At 40.4% G+C, this 21,312-nt stretch overlaps 1 protein-coding gene across 1 annotated transcript in view; it reads left to right on the top strand.

The window, feature by feature from the left end:
* The first annotated feature begins 574 nt into the window (after window positions 1–574).
* FGF9 (fibroblast growth factor 9) overlaps window positions 575–21,312 on the top strand; it is a 39,351-nt gene continuing 18,613 nt past the window's right edge. The window contains exons 1-2 of the mRNA XM_039351451.1: window positions 575–2,004; window positions 19,160–19,263. Of these exons, the coding sequence (XP_039207385.1) occupies window positions 1,728–2,004; window positions 19,160–19,263 (381 nt within the window). The 5' untranslated portion in view covers window positions 575–1,727. The remainder of the gene's footprint in view (window positions 2,005–19,159; window positions 19,264–21,312) is intronic.

The following is a 21,312-nucleotide window of genomic DNA, read 5'->3' as shown; positions in this document are numbered from 1 at the left end:
AAGATTGTTCCGTGCGCGAATTCTGGAGACGCGTGGAAGCCGTTTCCCAGGGAAGTTGGAAACGCGGACTTGCCGCTTTAAAAAGCGCGTGCGCTTGCAGAGCGCGCGTTTCTCCCACAATAAAACTCCGTCCCAAGTAAACGCGTTTAAGCTTAAGCTGCCAGCTTTTGTTTTTTAAAATACCACTGAGCCTTCTGGGAAAACGGATGAATGCAGTATATCAAGCTTTGAAGGGTGAGGGTGGGGGTGGGGGTGGGGTGGGTCTCCCTTTGACGTACTCAGCGAATTCAATGACCAAACACCTAACCAAAAGCAAAAAAATAAAATAAATCCCAACCAGATTTTACTTTGATCTAAGGCCGTGCTGCTCTTTCTCCCTCCCTCTCTTTCTTTCTCTCCCCCTCCCTCTTCTATGAACTCCTGACTCAATTGCGGCTTCAAAGTTTCTGGTCCGCATCGTTTTCTGTCCTACTGCATACCACGGAGCAAGGAGTGTCGCAGACCAGTAAAAAAAATGGTGTGTGTGCGTGTCGGTCCTGGTGAGAGAGCGGCGATTCCATTGCCTGGAGCAGGCTGGGTGTGGGGTAGCTGTCTATTGCAGCAGGTAATGTTGAGCGCTAGGACCTGGGAGAGCCCCTCCGCCGCCCGCAAGCTGGACTACCTTAAACCCAGCCCAATGCCTCTTCCTGCGCCACTTTTCCCTGCGTGCTTGGATGGGAAAGCCACAGACGAGAGCCGCAGCAGCTCGGGGCTGGAGTACAACATCGCCCGGCCAGCTCTGCCGAAGCTACACCTGTTCCGAAGCAGCTCGACGAAAAGATCCCCGCACTTGGACGGAGCTGCCTTCCCGCTTGCCTTGGTGGTTCGGGGCTGGAACGTCGGCCGGGCTGAACCGAGGAGCATCCGCGTAGGATTCTGGATAATAGATCTGGACGTCAAAAAGTTTTTAAAATATTATTATTTTAAGAAATCCCGTTCTCCTTTCTTGGGGAGGATTTGCCTTGGCCAGCAAATGTGAATCTCCCCCCCCCCCGTTCTTTTCCCCCCCTTCCCCTCCTTTTTAGGATTCATGCTGATAGATGCGGTCTGGTATAGACTAAAAAGAGCGCATGTCTTTTGGGAAGCAGAACCCATAAAAAAGCCTGGCGTCGGCCGGGCATCTGAGATGCCATATATCGATAATGTATGTCCCCACTGGCCTCTGTAATGCCTAAGGCGCCGAAGTTGCTATGGTCATTCCGCTCCTAAACCCAATGGAGAAACTACGGATTTTTATTCTTTTTACGGCTGGATGGGCAGAAGACCTCACCGCCTGCTAAGAGCCCCGGGAACATAGACCTCGTCCGCTGCTTCTAGACCCACGACCCGAAGGGGCTGAGAGCTATGTCCCGGTGCGGAGCGAGCGCGCTGCTTTTTTCAGACTGAGTGGCGATTTGACCTTGAACCTGAGGCCAGCCAAAACAGCGAGCTACTTTACCCTGGTGTCACTTTTTCTTTTAGTTTGGAATCCGTGCGATTATTGATGGATTAAAACAGAAATCTTTTTTCTCCCACCTTCCCTCAATGTAACTGCAAGTGGAAGGGGAAGAACGGAGTGGGAACACATTCTTTAAAAAAAAATAATTAAAAGAAAAATCTTAGATTGGCCACCCAGCAGTTACAATTTGCTGCCCCCCCCCAAAAAAACCCGCTTACCTTCCCCCTCCTCCTCCCCTCCCCCGCTCCTGATGGCTCCTTTAGGTGAAGTTGGGAACTATCTCGGGGTCCAAGACGCGGGCCCCTTTGGGAACGTGCCCGTGTTGCCGGCGGACAGCCCGGTTTTGTTAAGCGACCACCTGGGGCAGTCCGAAGCAGGTGGACTCCCCCGGGGGCCTGCGGTAACGGACTTGGATCACTTAAAAGGCATCCTGAGGCGGAGGCAACTCTATTGCAGGACTGGATTTCATTTAGAGATTTTCCCCAATGGTACGATCCAAGGAACCAGGCAAGACCACAGCAGATTTGGTAGGTATGGGCGGTTAATTCCCTGGTGGCCGTGGGAGGGCTATGCCAGAAGTCGTCCTGACCCCTTTCCTGCGCAAGGGGGGGGCGGGGAGGAAAAGGAGTGGACGCTGCTGGGGGGGGATGGCACTGTGGTGAAGCCCTGCAAGTGTCCCAAGTAAGAGTGGAAAAAAGCACTGTAGCTTGATAAAAATCACAGATGCGGCCGGCGCTCTCTCTCCTTCCTTTGCTTAGGAGTAAATGCGAGTGTTAACGAGAGGGAAAGGTCCTCTTTCCTCAGAGGTGCAGCTTGTCTTCCAGTGAATCCGTTTCCAATCGGGGCAGGAATTCTCTGTCTGTTTAGCTGGGCGTCTCTTCAACTCTTTAAATAAGCGCCAAGCAGACGTGCAGAGAATTGGGCTTTTCACTTTCGTAATCCTGTAAAGCGTTTTCACGACCTGTTCTCCCTACCCCCTTTCCTATCTGCTTCCATCCACCTGCCTAAACTGCAGCAGACCTTTTCGGCCGTCTCGTCCCTGCACTAGCTCTTCGCCGCTGAAGAGACCCCCTCTTTTTTTTTTTCAGAGAGAAGGGCTGCCCAGACACAGCCAGACCCGCTCTCTGTCGGTGCCGGCATAATAAACCAAGATTTTTTGGTCCCGAAATAATTCTAGTACGATTCTTCTCAGCCAGTAGACGCTTCTGCTTTCCCAGGGTCTCCCATTCAAGGAGACCAGGTCTACCCCTCTTAAAGTGACTAGGTTTTAAAGATTCTGTTCTGGAAAGGAAAGGAAGCCTTTGCTTATCTTCGCGTTTCTGTTGCATGAGTGGATGTCCGCATTTTTAGATACCCAATATCAAATGAAAGACCCGCGCCGGCTAGCAGCTAAACACAGACTTCGCTTAAAGTTTTTTTTTAAAAAGACCTCTCAAGGAATCTTCTCTGTGACTCAGCATAGACAGCCGATGAACTTTTTCAGCCTTTTCCAACTTGCCTTACCCCAGAGGTCCTGGAATCGCAAATGCCTTTGTCCCCAAATAGCATGATTTGAGAATGATGGGAGTTGTAGTTCCTATCTCTTGGGGGGGAGGGAGCGGATGCCATGCCACACATTCATAGGGACCGTCCGCGAGTTTTGGTTTATATCGCTGCGTTTTAAGACGCGGGTCTGATTTAACTGCACGGACTGAACTTTGGGAAATGGATAGAATGAAGCAATCCCACTTACAGAGCCGGGCTCCAAATGCTGTTGGAAGGACAGCATTTGACTTGCGGGGAAATCCACCTGACTGCACTTGGCCCAGATCGTAAAACATAAAGTTCAGCGGTGATTTCCCTTCCCTTTCCACTGTCATGCTTTAAAGCCAGTTGTTACTGAACAAAATCTCCATTTCATGTCTTTTACTGCTTTCAAGAGCCATTTGGAAATGCCGCAGTTCTGTAAGGAAAGGATATATCCTTCGAAGGGGAAACGTGAACAGGTCTTGTTAAAACCCTCCACCTCCTTTTATTCTTGCCTGAATTGGGTTTCCTTAGCTCTGAGGACACGCATCCGCTTTTCAGCCCCCCCCCCCCAACACGGTTTTCGAAGAGAATCAGACTTGCGAAGCTCCTAAGAACACCTTTTCTAATAAAAGGTTGTTAAAGTGTGGCAGTCTCCTAGACGCGGGGTGTGTGTGTGTGTGTGTGTGTGTGTGTGTGTGTGTGTGTGTGTGTGTGTGACTGACTGACTGACTGACTGACTGACTGACTGAAAGGAATCTAAGAGGCGGTAGCAATGCCCAAGGGAAGAAAGTTGGGCTATTAAACAAGAATTGTCTTCCGCACGCCCCTTTTGCTCCGAAATGGCTTTGCGTGGCCCTTACGCAGCGGTTGAGATCTGGTGCAGGGTGTGAGCATGGCTATATGTATACATATATGCGCGCGCTCAAAGACCAGGCTGGAGGTGTTACGGTACATTTTCGGGCGCAAGGTCGAAAACCGGAAGCGGCGGTGTGTTAAAAGGCGAGATCTGCAGTCGGGTCTAATGCTCAGCACCAGTCCGGGGACTCAGCCGACAGCAGGTGTACGGTGGCCGAGCTGAAGCTGCTGCTGCTGCTGCTGCTGCTGCTGCTGCTGCTGCTCCCTCGCGCAATTACGCGGCGGCAACAGCAGCAGCTCGAAGACAATGCCGCGGGGTCCTAAACTCCGCCTTCTCTCTCCACTCGCTTGAGGTGGCCTTGAATTGAATAGTAGTCAGTCCCCTTTACAGGAGAACAGTTCTTTTAAAAAAAAAAAATCTAAGGGGCACTGCTATGCCAGAGGTTCAGAGGAATGCATCATTTGCAGTTAAATTCAAGAGACTTCCTTTGATTTAAATGGCTATCCATCCTACCTGCTACAACTCCAGGCTCTTAAAGTGGAGAAGAAAGACCTTTGTATATTTTGAAGGGTGGAAGTCTAAGAACCGTGAGACTTAATTAGTTATTGCTCCCAGAAGAGCAGATCTGATGGCTAAGAAGACAGTGGCAAATCACTACTTCATTGTTATCAGGGAAACATCATGGGCTATCCATGTGGAGTTGACTTTGATTCAAGGAAAATTTACTTAGGAGACTTTATTACACAGAATGGGGAAATTATGCCAGCTAATATTCTGTTTTATAAATCAGAAATAGTGTTTTTTGCTTCTTTGAATGTAACAAAAATTCAGCTGTTTTCTTCACTTATTTGAAAAGAATAGCTTTGGAGTGGTGCACAGGAAAAATTGAAAGATTGGGTAAAGTGATAGAGCTTGATGTGATATCCTCTTTTCTAGCATGATGTCAAAAAAAAAAAAGTCAAGTGGCAGCCACCACCATGCAATCCAACCCCTTACTCTTTAAATGTTCATCACAATGCACACTAAAAAAAGGTGGTGCATAGATTACAGTACTAGCTGTTTGTTTTTTTTTTACATCCCCTGGCAATACCCTTGTTTTCTAGTAGTGTTGGTATTCAGATCTGGTAATTTTAGGCTGGGTAATTGTGGTTGCTGAAGTCCAAATTGTGTAGAAAGTGCCAATGTAGTCAGTGTGTATAGTAATAAGTAGTAAATATGGGTTTGCTTCATCACAGCAAATTATACAGTGAAAATTATAAGGCTGCAAACCCCATGACTACCCATTTAGGGCAGATTCCACTGAATTCAGTAGCTATTTACATATAACTTATTGCTCCACCATTAACTGAATAAATCCAACTTCCTTAGTTGATAGGCCATATTTTCAGCATGCATATTGTATGAAGCAAACTCACAGGTGCTATTTCTGAAGCTGTGCAGCCTGCAATCTGATTTACAGTATGTCCAGCTGTTGTAAAGGAATCCTGATTGTAGATGAACTAGATTAATAGAGCAATAAACATGAAAGAAATAAAAGCTGCATGCACAATTCAGATTCCTGGAATGGCACCTGCAAAGCACAGGTGACTCAAAGAATAAAAAACACCTGTGGTATACATTATATTTTTTAGAGAGGGAAAAACCTAGGAAAGAGCCTCCCTGAATATCCTTGGCAAGACATCAAGCTTTATATATCTTGACTTCTTTTATACCTAGTTTGGTTTCTAGATTCCACAGAGACCAGGGCAGTTATATAAAAGCTGTAGAATATGCTTTTTAAAAAGCTTGCCTTTTTATTAAGATTAGTAGCAGAAATTCATTCACTCAAAATGGAGAGTGTAATCCCACCCCTAACACTGATTTCCATTCAATTCAGAGGAATACTTTCCTAATATGTTTGGGGACTGCAGTTAGTAATGCAACTAAGATATTCATAATAACTTCTGAAAAACTCTTCCCCAGTGTCTTCCAGATGTGCAAATTCCAAATTTCCAGCATTTATCTAGAAGGCACTGGGTCTGGAAAGGCTATTCTACAGTCTATCTCTCAATAATTGTATATAGTTTTCAGGTTATTTACCCATTTATTTAGGCAACCACCAGATCTGGACTGCAAAAATTCAGGCCATTTATGGTAGAAATATAGGAAACTCTTTGCCGTTTTCTAGCAATTATACTGATTTTTGCATTTGATTTAAAGCCCGTAGTACCTTCATGCCAAAGAATCTATGTATAGATTCACTATGTTTACACCCTCCTCACATTGGTAAATGTGTTCAGCGATGTAAAAAAACCTGCCTTTTTAATCTTGCTGTAAAGTTTACACCGGAATAAATCTGTTTAAACTGTGATAGTGCTGCTTTTTCCGCAACATTTTTTAGTCTTCTGGACTTGAAACGCGATTCTGGGTGACCAAGCCCATTTTTTAACGTGTCACTATACAAAGTATCGCGGTCTCCCAAAATTTAGTCAGCAACATGTCTCTAAATCCATGATCCCTAGAAGTGGGGTGGAAAGGCGTGCCTTTGCGTTGGCCCTACTCTGCACTACTACAACACGCATCCTTCGTTGTTTTCTGTTACTGCCCCTCCCCTTTCCGCAGTTAGCTGCTGGCAAAAGGAGGGGAGAGAGCGAGAAATTGACTAAACCGCAAAGTAACCATCCACAGTTTAGTCAAATAAATTCAGCCCGAGTAATTAAAGGCCGCGGAATTGAGACAGAACGCACGCGCCATTTGGAGCCGCGCGCTGTATTCAGTGAGCTCTACGCAATAGCGGGCAGGGAGAACCCGGCAGCGGCGTGACAGGACGGTTCACATCTCACGGATAAGGTTGGAGGGCCAGTTCTGACGTACAGAAACCGTGGTGCAAGGTTAAGCCCAAGCACCGTTCTGAGGGGGAGGCAGGGCGGGGCGCACATCTCCGTGAAGCGCGGAACGTCCTCAAGCGAGGTCTTGCGAGGCCCTTCAACCGCCTGGCAAACTGCAGCGCACCCAAAAGTAGAGGGCTGGGCCACAGGACTCCGGAAGGCCGCTAGGTGGTGGCAAGTAAAGTAAGCACAAACTCTTGGAGGCCCCGTGGTCGTCCGGAATTGTGCATCACAAAAATGGGAGCCTTGTTCACGGCTCCAAGCGGCTTTCAATGTCAACCCCCTTTTTGTAAACTGACCCTCGGGGCGTAAAATCCAACTACTGCAGGTGTGTAGTTCCCTCCCCGCTATTCATTATTTCTCCGGAGCGGGCTAGGAAATTCAGTTGCAGATAATCGCTCGGAAAAGGAGAAAGAGGGGCCTGCAGTAACACTTTTGGGGACAGTATGCGGAGGAAGCCCTTCTCTCTTTTGCCCAGGATATCCGCTGCTTTCCCCGGTTGAGGCCTTTGAAGAAGGTGGTGCCGAAGGCGGAGGAGACAGGCAGACGCGCGAGCCTCTCCCTCGGAGGAATGACCTCGCCTCGTGGCCCGCTTTTATTTCTCTCCTTGCCTGCAGCTGCTAAACAGAGCTTGCTGCTTCAAGAGCTATTTTTGTCTTTTTCTCGCCCTTTCTTTTCCTTCCACCGTGCAGCCGCAGAGCCAAAACTGAAATTCAGCCTACAGGCTTGTTTTAGTTTGTGCTTCCATGTAAACTGAGGGTTAAGGTGTTTATTGTTTCTCATTTTCTCCCTAAGGAGCTTGTACAAAAGATGAAGTATCAAAGGCTGCCACTTCTGAAGGAGACCTCCTTATTTTCTATTGTTTAGAAAGCAAGATTAGAAAATGTGACCACAGCAAAAATGTTCAGGATTTTTGTGGGGGGACATTATGTAGGTAAAAATTGTTTGACATTGGAACATTTGATTGGGAAACTGTCCTTTACATTAAATTGGAAAGATTTCAGTGGATGCTCATTTACCAGGGAAGAGGAACTGAGGAGCCCTGGGCAGATCATGCATTGAACCAGGGATTGCTTGGTGTAGATTTATCCAACAGTATGGTTCTACAGTTGGTTTTGTACAGCATGCCAGGCTAAGATAGAATTGGACAGTATGTAATTTTTGTATGGAAGCCAGGTGATTCTCAATGTGTTGGGTGAATCAGAACATCAGCTTAAGCTGCAATACGGCTTATTATTTGGGCAAAGTATCTTATGTGAACTCTGGAGAAGGGTCTCATGGTGAAAAAAATAGAAGAAAGGAGGACCATTAGTATCAAGGTGAATAGGTTTAGTTACCATAGTGATAAGTACAGTGTGGAAAAAGTTGAAGGATTAGGTTAGGGACAGATGATGAAGAAAATATATCTGTAGTCAGTCAATAAAGTCTTGATGGTATGTAATAAATCAAATGTAAACTTAGGAAATGTGTTTAATTCAAATTTACATTTTAGTACATTGTGTAAATCCAACCTGTGGAGGAAGTTAAGTAATACAGAGTGCTTGGGGCCATCTATTCGTAATTTCCTGGATAAGTCCCAATTTCCATAGTTTAATCTATCCATACCTACACTCAGAAGTATTTAATCAAATATGTAAAGGATATGACTGACTCTCCAAACAATTTAGCTGAGGATTCAATTTATTCAGAAGAACATAAGCAATAGAAGGGGAGGATGAGTTATGTTAGAAGTATCTATACCTGTTCAAAAATCTTCAAGAATCTTGGGGAAAAAGGGCCTTTGAAATGGAGTTGAACTCTAGGAGGCAATGGGACTGCATCCATACAAGCATTTGGGGAAGAGATTTATCATTTGCTTCTTCAAAGATGTTTTTTCAACACAGTATAATTAATATCCCTGGAATTTTCAGTTGGTCCTTCATCAAGCAAACTTTAAAACTTAATAGTAGACTGTTGGAATGCTATAGACATAATTTATCTTATAACAATAAATTTGGCAATCTGTCTTTGACATTCTGATTAGCAAGCTATTGAAATGTTGGTTGGATGACTTAGCACTTAATTAGATATGACCATTAAAAGGCTAACTGTCAGGTTGTTCCATCTCCTCCCCCACCCTTCCATCCAGAACTGTTTCATCCCTAGATTTGAAAATGTGTTTGGCAGGACTTATTGGAAAAGTTTGACTTCTGACATAATTTGGGATTAATACCTATGGATGTGGACTTCTTGAGTGGTGTAAATTTTCTGCCCATGATCTCTCAGGTGGATTGATTAGATAGGCATGTAATCTGACAAGATTGGTTTCTCCTGAGAAAAAATACTGATCACTAGCAGAACTCAATTTTGTCAGGGTTATGTTTTTCTGGTAGTACAGTTTAAACTTAAATTAGCAGAGACTAACATAACCTTTGATGATAAACATGAAATATTAAATAAGTTGCCTTAATAGATAGATAACCTTTATTGTCATTTTTTACTGTGGGCACAATGGTACACATTGGAAATGAAATTTAGCAGAGAGAAATATAAAATGATCTTAAGAAAAAATAAATGAAATTTACATGTATAAGATAGGAATATTCTGGCTTGGTAATGATATTGGTGAAATAGGAATAATAGCTTATTGAGAACTAAATATAAGTTGATATGATGTGGTTGCCAAAAGGACAAATGCATTTTAAGGTGCAGAACTATAGCTTCTAAATTACACAAAATTGTTCCACTTTATTCTGCATTCTGGTTACCATATTTTAAGAAGGATTTAGACGGGGGGGGGGTAGGCAACCTTGGCTCTTTTATGCCTCGTGGACTTCAACTCCCAGAATTCCTGAGCCAGCATGGTTCAGCTTGGAAACTCTCCCTTTCCTCTCAGCAGGGCTGGCTCAGGAATTCTGGGAGTTGAAGTCCACGAGTAATAAAAGCCAAGGTTGCCTACCCCTGATTTAGACAATAGGGATGATTAGGAGTCTAGGAATTAAGTTCTCAAGACAGGTGGAAGGAACAGGGCATGCTTAGCCCTGAGAAGAGGCTGTGGTAGAGGCATATGGGAGCATGTAGCTACCTGAAAATATATTGCCTAGAACAGTGGTTCTCAACCTTTTTAATGCTGCAACCCCCAACTGGTCGTAAGTCGAGGACTACTCAACCGGTCGTAAGTTGAGGACTACTCAACTGCAGCACCGTTTGCAGAATGGGACTTTTGGCGGGCTCAGCAGGGCAGAGACAGCCTGGACAATTCCTATTGGCTTTTGAAAGCCAATAGAATTAGACTCTATTCAAGAGAGTCTATTCTATTGGCTTTCAAAAGCCAATAGAATAAAAGGGAGTAGCACAGCTAAGGAAAAGGGGGAAAAAATGGTGGACTGCATTGTTTGGCGATCCCCGTGAAATGGTCATTCGACCCCAAATGGGGTCTTGACCCACAGGTTGAGAACCACTAGCCTAGAAGGAGTCTCCCATGTCTTAGGACAGGATATGGAATGCATTTGAGTTATGGGAGAGCAAATTCCAACTGAATATTAGAAGTTCTTTTCTTTTTCCTTATACGAAGAGCAGTTCAAAGATGTGTGCACTTTTGAATTAGTGTTGACTCCTGGCAATTGCCAGGACAAGTCTTTGCAGTTTTCTTTCCAATATTTTTGAGAAGTAGTTTGCCATTATCTCCTTCCAGGCAATATGTGTGCCAGGCCCAAGGTCACCCAGCTGTCTTCATGCCTAAGGTAGGACTGGAACTCACAATTTCCCAGGTTCTGCACCAAACTGGGTCCCTTAGTTCAAAAGTAAAATCAAGTAACTAGAGAAATGGTGAGCTCCCATTTACTGAATATATTCAGGTGAAGGTTGAGCAATCATCTGTCAAGGGTGCTTTAATTTGGATTCTTGCTCTGAGCAGGTAATTGGAATCAGAACTTCAAATAGCTCTTTATTCCTTTACCATAGTTGTCTTTTCTGTACATGAGTGGTAGGCTGTCTTTAGGCCCAATAGTCCTTTTGGCATTTTTGGATCTCTCAAATAGCTGGAATACAGGACAGTTTATCTCTTATCAAAATGTCTACCGTAATATCCTGGCTGACACCTTTTCCACCTACCCGAAGGAAGCTATTGAAATTGCTTTGCCTATTTAAGTCCCTCAAATACTTTCTACTATTCAAGTTAACTTTTGTCTTTTTTCCCCTGGGCAGGTGTACATACATACAAACTAAACTATGAGCTATGGCAAACTTTTAAATTTTCCAAGTACAGGTAGTCCTCTATTTAACAACCATTCAGTTAGTGACCATTCAAAATTATAACGTCACTGAAATGACCAGTTTTCATACTTACGACCATTGCAGCATCCCCATAGTTACATGATCAAAATTCTGGCACTTGGTAACTGGCATGTAGCTATGACAATTGCACTGCCCTAAGTTCATGTGATCACCATTTGTAATATTCCAGCTAGCTTCTGACAAGCAAAGTCAGTGGGGGAAGCCAGATTCACTTAACAACTGTGATTTGCTTAAGTGGCAAAACTCGACTGTCTTGCTTAGCAACATAAATTTTGGGCTCAATAAGTTGAGGACTACAACTACCTGTATATCTTGCAAAGAACCCCAAGGAAGTGACATTTATAAGATTTTAGGCCACATCAGCACCATTTTTGGCATCCATGACATTTATATGTCAAACGGCAGAAGTAGGGTATTCCCTTTGTATTATAAATTCTTTTCTAACTTCTCACAATCAATGTATGAAACAGTAATCACCACATATGTTACCCTGAGTTTGTTGAAGGAAAAATGAGATGGAAATTAAATCACATATCTTGATTCTTAGAGGTCTCTGCAAAATATAAGCCTTCCTGTCACATACACACCTGCCTGTTTTAATGATGGGCATTTAAAAAAAATGAAACATTTGGCAGGTGTGTGGATTTTCCCTTTTCTATAGAGTTATAGATTCCTTAAATAAAAGATGCCTGTTAACTTTTATTATTTATTCTGTTCTGGAAGCAGAGCCAACACTTTGAAATGGGGAGGCATTTGGCAAATATATTTCCCATTACCTTCAGGGAGTTTTCTTTACATTCTTCTCCAGGCAAAAACAATTTCTGAATGGAAGATAATTAATCCTCTTAGATGGAAGGACAGGAAATTAAAAAACAAAGCAAAAACATTCATGTTTCTGGAGAGGGTCTGAAGAGTCCCTGTTTTTTTCATTCTTCTGCAATCTGTGACCTTCCACTCATAGCTTGTGACTCCAGCTCACATTGGTGATGATGCAGCAGTCAGATCTTTTGCAAAGACTGGGGAAAAGCTGCAGCTGCAACACAGTTGGGATTTTCAGAAAGACTGCAGATGAAATGCAGTGACTGCATATTCTACGTTCAATTATATTGCCAACAGTTTTATAGAATCTGACGACACAATTGCAATGGGCAGGATATTTTCAGTTCAACAGATAGAATATACCTATATCATTAAGCTGGCCCCCAAACCTACATAGTCCCAGTGGTTTGATATATTAAGTCCCTTTAAACTGAACCTTTTCATTAGTTCTATGGGTGCATCTAACTGATGCAAGTATTGTTTTTGAACAAGTGATGCAAAATGAATGGATTAAAAGGAAGCTAATTATGAATCTAATTTAATAAATACATTGAGATACTGTTATAAACATTGTAGTTGTGGTTATAAGAGGGCTTAGATATCCTCCCCTTAGGATCCTGTTTTGCATCAAGGATGTATGGGAAGACACAATTTGTCTTGATTTCTTTTTTGTGTGGAGTTGGGGAGAGGGATTTAATTTCCAGCTTTTCTAATACCTGCAGCAACTAAAATAGGGGGTTTTGGTCTCAAATTGTGCTTTTGCATTTCCTTGTTGGTCAGTTGCAAGGAATACAGATCAGATTAGAATGATTTGGTATGTTCCCTACCTACTTTTTCAGTCTGCAGCAATTCACACTGCTTTGGAGGTAGTGCAAGCTGAAAACTGTTTAGTATGAAAGTACTGTATTGTCTCTTTTAGGGTTTCAGCTATGTAGCAAACCATAATGTGGTTTGTTTGGTATTGGCTTAGCGTGATGGTTGGTATGTGCTTGTCAGATTTTTATTTATTTATTAGTTTTATTTCCTGCCTATCTTGCCTTCGGATGATTTATGACTTGGTATTTTACAGGTCCTCCCATTAAGTTCATAAGCGTATCCAGCATGTGTCTTCCAAGCCAACATTTGTAAAAATTTTAGTGCTCATAATTTAGTGATTTAAGCATTGTCAGTCTCTGTTGTAGAAAGTAGAGTGTCACAGCTATACCCTGGATATCTCTCATTGCCATGTCCTACTTTTTGATGTACTGATTGTTACCTTATTATTTCTGAGTTGGAAATTTCTCCTTGGTATTTAAAATTCTCCTTGGAACTTGGAAGTATTTCAATTTTCAGCCGTTCTTTGAAGAGTACAATTAGATAGTTTTACTTGCTAAGAAACATACGTGTGAAACTTGCCCACTTCTAAGACTAATACTTTTAGCCTTAAATTCTGTGTTACTTTATGTCTTCTGAGATTTTCTTTTTGAATAAGTGATGCTCAATTTAATACTACTAAGTTGAACTATAACCCTATAACCTTTTTTCCATTTTTTTTTTATTTTCTTTATACTTAAATACTAAACTGTGATTAATTATAATGGGCAGGGAAGATAGGTTCCACATTCAGTCTGAAATTGACTTGTTTGAAATTATCCTAGTTACAATTAACTGACCCATTGCAAACTGTTAATCTAAAATAATTCTTAAAAAATCTTTTGCCATAAATAGTGCTGATCTCATTGCTAATTCTTATTAAATCTCAGTAAAGATGCCAGGGAATGGTAGTTTGTTCTTAATGTGGAAAAGGGAAGAAAAGCAAATGATAAATCTTCCTGGAGTGTTTTTCAACCCATCAAGCACCACCTACTAGTAGCAAAAACAGCCACCAATTAACTTCCTTAATGTCTCTTATGGGAATGGGTGAATGTAACTAAGTACCTTGAACAGCTGGATTAGCAGTAGTCAAGTTGCCCATTTAATATATCAACAGGTACGGGGCACCTCTGAATGTGGGCCTTGTACTCTTCTGGAAGAATGCTAAATCCTTTCTCAGAATAGCTTATCTGACAGATTGCAGTCATGGAGGAGAGCCACAGAGTGAAGTGGGAAGGGAAAGGCGTTTTCCTGAAGGTTCTGTTCAGTACAGACCTTCCTCTTTGTTGGTGTCCTGGAAGTCAGGTTTTTTTTTCTGAAGATGCTCTAGCACTCTTTCAAAAAGTGCTAGACCTACTTACTGTATGTTAGAAGTACTTGGTTCACTTGAGATGGGAGGGGGTGGCGAGGAATGAGAGAGTTCCATCCTCAGCTAGTACTATCATAGAGTAATCAAAATGTTATAAAGAGTAGCTGCTTTCTATGCACCTCCTCAAAACAACAAATGATATTACCATGTGAAAACCCTTTGTAAGCAGAAACACCAAAAACCCTATAAGGCAGTGATGGCGAACCTTTTAGAGACCCAGTGCCCAAACCGCAACCCAAAACCCACTTATGTATCGTCGGGTGCCAGGTGGGCGTGGCCCATTGGGTGGGCGTGGCTGCGGTGGTAACGGCAGACTGAATGGGACTGAAAAGTTCAATCAATTCCAACTTTGCGAGACCTTTTTTTTCCCACGAGAAATTGAAATTAATTGATTGAACCTTTTTTTTTTTTTTTTTTTTTTGCACATGGCAGCAGAAGCCTAAAGCGAAAAGGCTTTATAAATCTAGCTGAAGGCCTAGGACTGGGGCAATGGCGTGTGTGCCCACAGAGAGGTTCACCACCACGGTTATAGGGAATGGAACTAGAAATATATAGGTAGCAGAACCCATTTCTTTCCTGTTTGAACTAACGTGTGCAGCACTGAATCTGTTCTCAAAAAACAAACGCCTCCAAACCATTAAACCCATGTAATAAAGAAACTATGTAATATTTGATCAATGCTTTGGAAGATGCTGGAAAGGCAGTCTGAAAACAACTGTGTTATGCATCCAAAACCAAAATGGCCTTGGAGGCCAGTGTCCAGTGATTTGACAGGAGAAATCATACTCAAAGCAGCCTAAAGTAGCCAGTAAGACTGGCAAATCCCAACCTCTAACCACATTGGTTGATTAAAAGTTCTAGATTGCATTCATAGAACAGAAAAAACACAATCCCAAAACTGGGATAGGTGAAGATGGTTTTAAGCAGCCTCAATTGTGGGCTGGGGATGAGATGATGGTCTGAAGATGACCTTAAGGTACAGGTAGAAACATATAAGAAGAGGCATTCTTTCAGATTCTTTGACATCAAGTTGTGAAGACATCACATCTATTGATAGGTAGTACTTACCAAAGAAATAGGTATTTAATACATACAAAACAGTACTTTTGTTGATACAATTGTAATTTTAAATCTATAGTGGTTTAATGGGTTGCATATAAATAGCAGTTATAGGTTTATTATTTTGTAAATAACATGTTAATTCCTCCAGTGCTAGAGGGAATTCTGAGGTACCTAGGATTGTGTGCTGGGATCAGGATATTCCAAAATATTTATTGCATTGCTTAGTAATGAAAGTTCCAGTGCCAATTGAGGTCATAAGTTGAGGACTATCTTTAAGGCAGCACAGCAGGATTTGGGAGAGATTTAAATATTAAGGGTGACCAAAAGCTTTATTCCAGTATTAGAAGGACTGCTAGGAGAAACATCCTTCTATGGGGCTTAACAATAAGATACGTTTCAGTGGGATAAATTACATTACAAAGTATTTAGTTCTGCTGTTATGGAGAGCAGAATAGATGTGCAACAGTTTTATTTCAAGGAAGCCTTAGTTCAGAGCTCAGTTGCAAATTCTAGATTGAAGAAAAGCTTGGATTAAATCTTCCAATTCTACAGCTGGATAGAACTAGATAAACATAAATCTGATTTTAAAGATCTACCAGTTATGCTTATAGCATATCTTCTGAACCTAGCTTTTCTGGTTATATTTAATAAATGATTAAACAGATCATAGTTTAACATGCTTTGTAAATATAGGTCACCTTTTTGCAGACGAAAAGTATGTTTGGTCATCTACCTTTTAAATGTCTCAAGGAGAATTGCAGTATTCTGCATACATTCAGCAGCAAAATGAAAACAGCTGAATGCAGCTTGAAAGAATGTTACATTATACCCAACAGGAAATGGTCATATGCAGCTGGCATGGTGATTTATAAATATCTTTACATTCTGATACACAGATTGTGTGTATTACAAATCAATAATTCAAGGCTATTCTTCATAGCCAAATTAAAGTGCTATCTAGAAACTTATAGTGCTTTCATGCCAACATAAACTTATAACTGTATAACTGTTGCTATCGCATTGGTAGTCCCTAGCTTGTAATGAGCACAGCACTAGCAAACATTGCTGTCTATATACCATAGATGGCATGCTGGGGTTGGGATGAAGATTCTCTTGGCTTCATTTCACTTCCATTCCACCCAATATCACCAACTGGGGGAAAACATTCTATAATTCTTTTTAACATGGGATAGGTTAGACAAAAAGTAAATTTTGACAGATGGCTAAACTAGCAAGTTTAATCATTGTTCAAACTTATTCTGGTTTTGTGTAAATGTTTTGTATATTCAAAGGGAATAGTGCTTTCCTGAAATAGTTCAAAAGTAGCCCAATCAACAACTGAGTTATATTTAGAAGAATCAGAAAGAGAGCTAGGTTTTTCTACCCTGCTTCCTTATCCTGCTTCAGAAAGATCCATGCAAAATTATGCAAAAAATATGCAAAGAGGAAGGATAGAGAAATTGCCCAGATAAAAATGTAGTCAGCTTGTTCTAAATGTCCAATTGATGTTCTAATACTAGGCCTTATGAAGCCATGACTTTAATGACAAAAGCTGTGAGACCAATGTTCATGAACAGTGGCATTATCAAAGCCTTGGTACATGTAGCCTTTCAGTTAAAATAATTGAGCCCACAGTTATGATTGTAAGTCATAACGGTCATAAAGCGAGTCACCACATGACTGCATCTGATTTTACGACCAATTTTGTGATGATTGTTAAGCAGCAGTCATAAAGCAAACCCATTGCTTACTAATGGGTGGTTTTTGGTGGAAACCAGAAGTAAATGCCATTTTCTGTAAAAATGTTGTAAATTGCTTTCACGTGACCGTGGGGTGCTGCAAATATCTGTAAATGAGGGCCAGTTGTGGGGAGGAGGAGCAGCTGTTAGAACTTCAAATCCAGGTTGTAAATCCCATTTTTGGAGACTGTTAAATGGTTGACCTTTGAATGGTTGCTAAGTGATTGGTCATAAATTGAAAACCTCTGTATAGAATTTAAGGAGACAGGCTTCAAAAGGAGAGATCCTTGTATTTAAGATACAGTTTATTTCAACATATATGTGGGGAAACCCACATTATAGGTAGTATTATAAACCAAATCCAAATCATTTTGTACTTTGATTATGATGGGACTCAAATCTGTCTAACATACCCTAGATTTGTCACTTAAGTAGCAATAGCACTTAGACTTACATATGACTTCATAGTGCTTTACAGCCTTTCTAAGTGGTTTTATAGACTCAGCATATTGTCCCCAACAACCTGGGTCCTCATTTTACCGATCTCGGAAGGATGGAAGGCCTGAGTCAACCTTGAGCCGGTCAGGATTGACCTCCAGACTGTAGGCAGGATTTGCCTGCAATACTGCATTCTAACCACCTCCAAGCACCCCCAATACTGAATGCTTGCAGTATTATAGCAAGCATTCATAGTTGCAGTATATAAAAGCTGAAATCAATGATTTCATAATTATCTCAGACTGTTCATCAATTTTATGTTACTTTCAGGAATTATCCATTGTGAACCAGACCCCTGAAATCAACATGGCAACTACATTTCCAGTGTTCTTTTACATTAGTATGGAAGATATCAGATTTATTAATGCAGAAACCCCAATCAAGGGTTGATTCCAGTTAAGGCCTTTATTGCGCAAACACTTTCACTCACAGATCTTGCCATTTCATTTTTTTAAAATTCAACCAAAATTTGAGGGAAAAAAAGGCTAGACTTTTGATTAGAGGTATATGGAATTTTTTGTGTGAAAATACCCAAGATGAAAGTTTAATTCTTTCTCATTGATTTTGGTAAATACTCCTAGTAGAATATTGATTATTTTGACTTATTATTTGATAAAACTGTTGTTCTAGTAATTTTAAATGTGTAGATTCCAGTAGGCCACCATCATCCAGGTTGTAAATCGGATGCCTTTGCAATGATGAATAATATATAAAGCAAAGCTCAATAATAATTGCATAGAACTTTACATGACAAGTTACAGAACTTCCCCTGTCTATTTTTTCTTTGCTGAATTTATAATGCTGAGATGGGTCATTGCATCCTGCAGTAGCTTTTTTATGAAAGATGTACAATTAATATTTTACAAAATCTAGTCTGTGCTTTTCTACTGGTCATTTTCCTTATGCATTAGTAGAGATTATGACTTTATTCTCTTCCATTAAAATTCTCTCTCCATTCTCATTCCAATAAACCATTACCTGTTCTCATGTACATTTTAAGCCTGTACCTTTGCTATAACCATTTTTTTAAGTTTTCAGCATTTCAGTCATATTAAAAATTGATGTTCAGGAAATGTTTTGTTTAGACATTTTGAGTTAAAGTCTGCTTTGTGTTTAACTAGATTCTGAATAATCTTTCATAGCGGTCACATAAATATTGTGGTGCTTTTGCCCTTTAAAGTAGACCTCAAGTGTTGTTTCTAACCTATCTGTAGGTTCTGGCATGTGAATAGTTAGCTGGGTAATTGGATCTGCTGAAGCACTTCACTAGAAGGATTTATAAAATAATCTTCGAACAAGTAATTTTTTTTGAAGGTCTCATCTTTTGATTTGACTTTCATATGAAGCCTGAGTTGCATAATTTCAGAAAATAAGGACGAGTCAGGTATCCCCTTTTCTGACTAACAGATTTTATTAACAGGCTTAAGCTTTCATCAGCTGCAGCTCACTTTATCAGATGCATAGGGTGGCTAGATTGGTGAAGAATATAAATTGGGATAAAATGGGCGAGGGAAGAGGAAGATGAGTTGGTTATAAAGATAACATATCAGATTACAGGTACCTTATCAATTAACAGATGTGTGTGTTAAAACCCGTTGTCTTTATTCTTTCTAAATGATTTGTTCTTCTGCAATAATTTGAAGAAAAGCTCAACTTTGTTTGTCTTATGTATTAGGATTGCCTGTAGCTCTAATAACTGCTGATGTGTTGACATTCTTTTTGGTAGAAAAACAGCTACAATTTTAGCAATGTGTCTGAATCAATTAAAAGTCAACACAAGTATTAAAACAGGAGAATGAAAGCTAGGTTAATACGCTTGCTTTATATATTTTGCAGGTATCCTGGAATTTATCAGTGTAGCAGTAGGCCTGGTCAGCATTCGAGGGGTAGACAGTGGACTTTATTTGGGAATGAATGAAAAAGGAGAACTATATGGCTCGGTAAGTATTTTGCAGTTAAAAATGTTTCTTTACCTAGTCAATTTTATTATTTTTGTGTCTAATTGGCTTCTTTTACAATTTATTACTCAACCATATCATCAGCGATTATGTAACATCATTAGGAAGATACCCAAATCTATCAATACTTATTTCTCATTTTCCCAATTTTGTTTAATTCAATTTTGCTGAATCTTAGATTTCATTGAAAGAAAGACACACATTTTTGTATTTCTTCCGTGTGCTCAGAATTTGATTTTTGAGCATTATTAATGCAATCAATCTTATACCTAGGTAATCTACAATTAAATTCACAGTCTATGACTGCTGGAAACTTAACAATTCAAGTCCTAAAAATATTATTATTATTATACTATAAAACTAGACGCTGGGATGAGAGAGCTGAATGATAAAAGTGCACCTTTAAAGGAATAATAAAATAATGATTTAAATCTTTATTGAGACATAAAACATACTAGTTAACTTTGGTACATTCTATCTCTCAATATTTCTATGTCAGGACAATTTTGTATGGATAAAATTTAGGCTGCTTTGAACTCTGGAGGAAATGCGGTATATAAATATAACATATACATAAATAAGATCCTATTAGTAACTATTGCTATTAGTAATAGATAAATATGATAATCAGATTGCATTTGCACTGTCATGATCTGTTTGTGTTATTTTATCTATAATATACTGGCATATCACTTACCTTTATTAAGTGTAGATAAAAACTTCTATAATCAAAATTAATTCTTGGTGATTATCTGAAAAATATTCTTTTAATTCTCAAAAATAATAAAGATCTGTATTATCTTCTGAGTTGTTTTTTCCAATTTCCCAATATTATCAATAATCCTGGAATTTCCTAATGATTAAAATATCCGGAAAACCAGACTCAGATGTTTGCTTTTTCAAGAATAGCCAAAGAATACAACAGATGTATAATTCCTGTGCTGTTGGCAAAGCTTTTAAATGGCATATAAATGAACAGAGGTAGGACTTGGTGTAGCAGAATACTTAGAAATTCTAAGGCATTCCAGTCGCTATGGAACTATAATAGGTTGAAAGGCATCTAATAGCTATACTGGAGCATGTTGCATTTGGTGGATACAATAAATGAAAACTGCATCTCCAGAATTCTATGGGGACTATAATATAATTTCCAAAACCTTACATAGGCAGTTGCTTAATATTTTTGTTACAGTTATCTGTCCTCCTTTCAAGCTTCATAACCAGAGAAATTCAAGCTATATTACTGGCATACAGTCATAATAAATGATCCTTGGGGGAATGCTCGTTTATTCAGAAAAAACGGGTCCCACTTCATCTTGTATCTTTTTCGTCCTCAGCTTTAGAAAGTTAATAAATATTTATAGTTGAAGATGAACTGTCAGCGCATATTGCATATCAGAAAAGCACAATAGGAAAGAAAAAAACAGAATGCTGAAGTGAATTACTTATTATTGGTGTGGGTGATATACTCTCTTCCCCCCTTCTCTCTCTCCCCCCCTTCTCTCTCTCTCTCTCTCTCTCTCTCTCTCTCTCTCTCTCTCTCTCTCTCTCTCTCTCTCTCTCTCTCACACACACACACACACACACACACACACACACACGAAGAGTGCAAGCTATTAGCCCCAGAATAGCAATGGTTATACTACAAAATATAGCTATATGCCATGATATTTCTGAAGATAAATGGGCCTGTAAAAGAACTTTTCCCTCATCCTACCAAAGCAATTAAGCAGTTAGAGAGTTATTAAAGGACAATTTCAATTTCCCATACTGAGAGAAATCATAATTGATCATGCTCTAGAACAATGTTTTTCAAACAGGGAAACACAATTATAGAACACTAGTATAGGTGTCAGGGAACCAAATGTAAGTTGGGAGAAGTTGATGTGGCATGCAAGGGACATTGGAAAAGTAGCTGGCTGAATTGAATGGTTTTCCATAGACCAACTGTTTAATAGTGTGGATTGTTCTCCAGTTATTCTGGAGACCATTGTGAAAGATGTATTCTTTCAGCTCCACATTTGTGCTCTC

This window comes from Crotalus tigris, unplaced genomic scaffold, assembly GCF_016545835.1.
Source record: "Crotalus tigris isolate CLP2741 ecotype Arizona unplaced genomic scaffold, ASM1654583v1 scf7180000018371.15429387391:27106975, whole genome shotgun sequence".
NCBI classification, from domain to species: Eukaryota; Metazoa; Chordata; class Lepidosauria; order Squamata; family Viperidae; genus Crotalus; species Crotalus tigris.
Note: the sequence above shows the minus strand (reverse complement) of the source record. Positions and strands in the feature narration are given on the sequence as shown.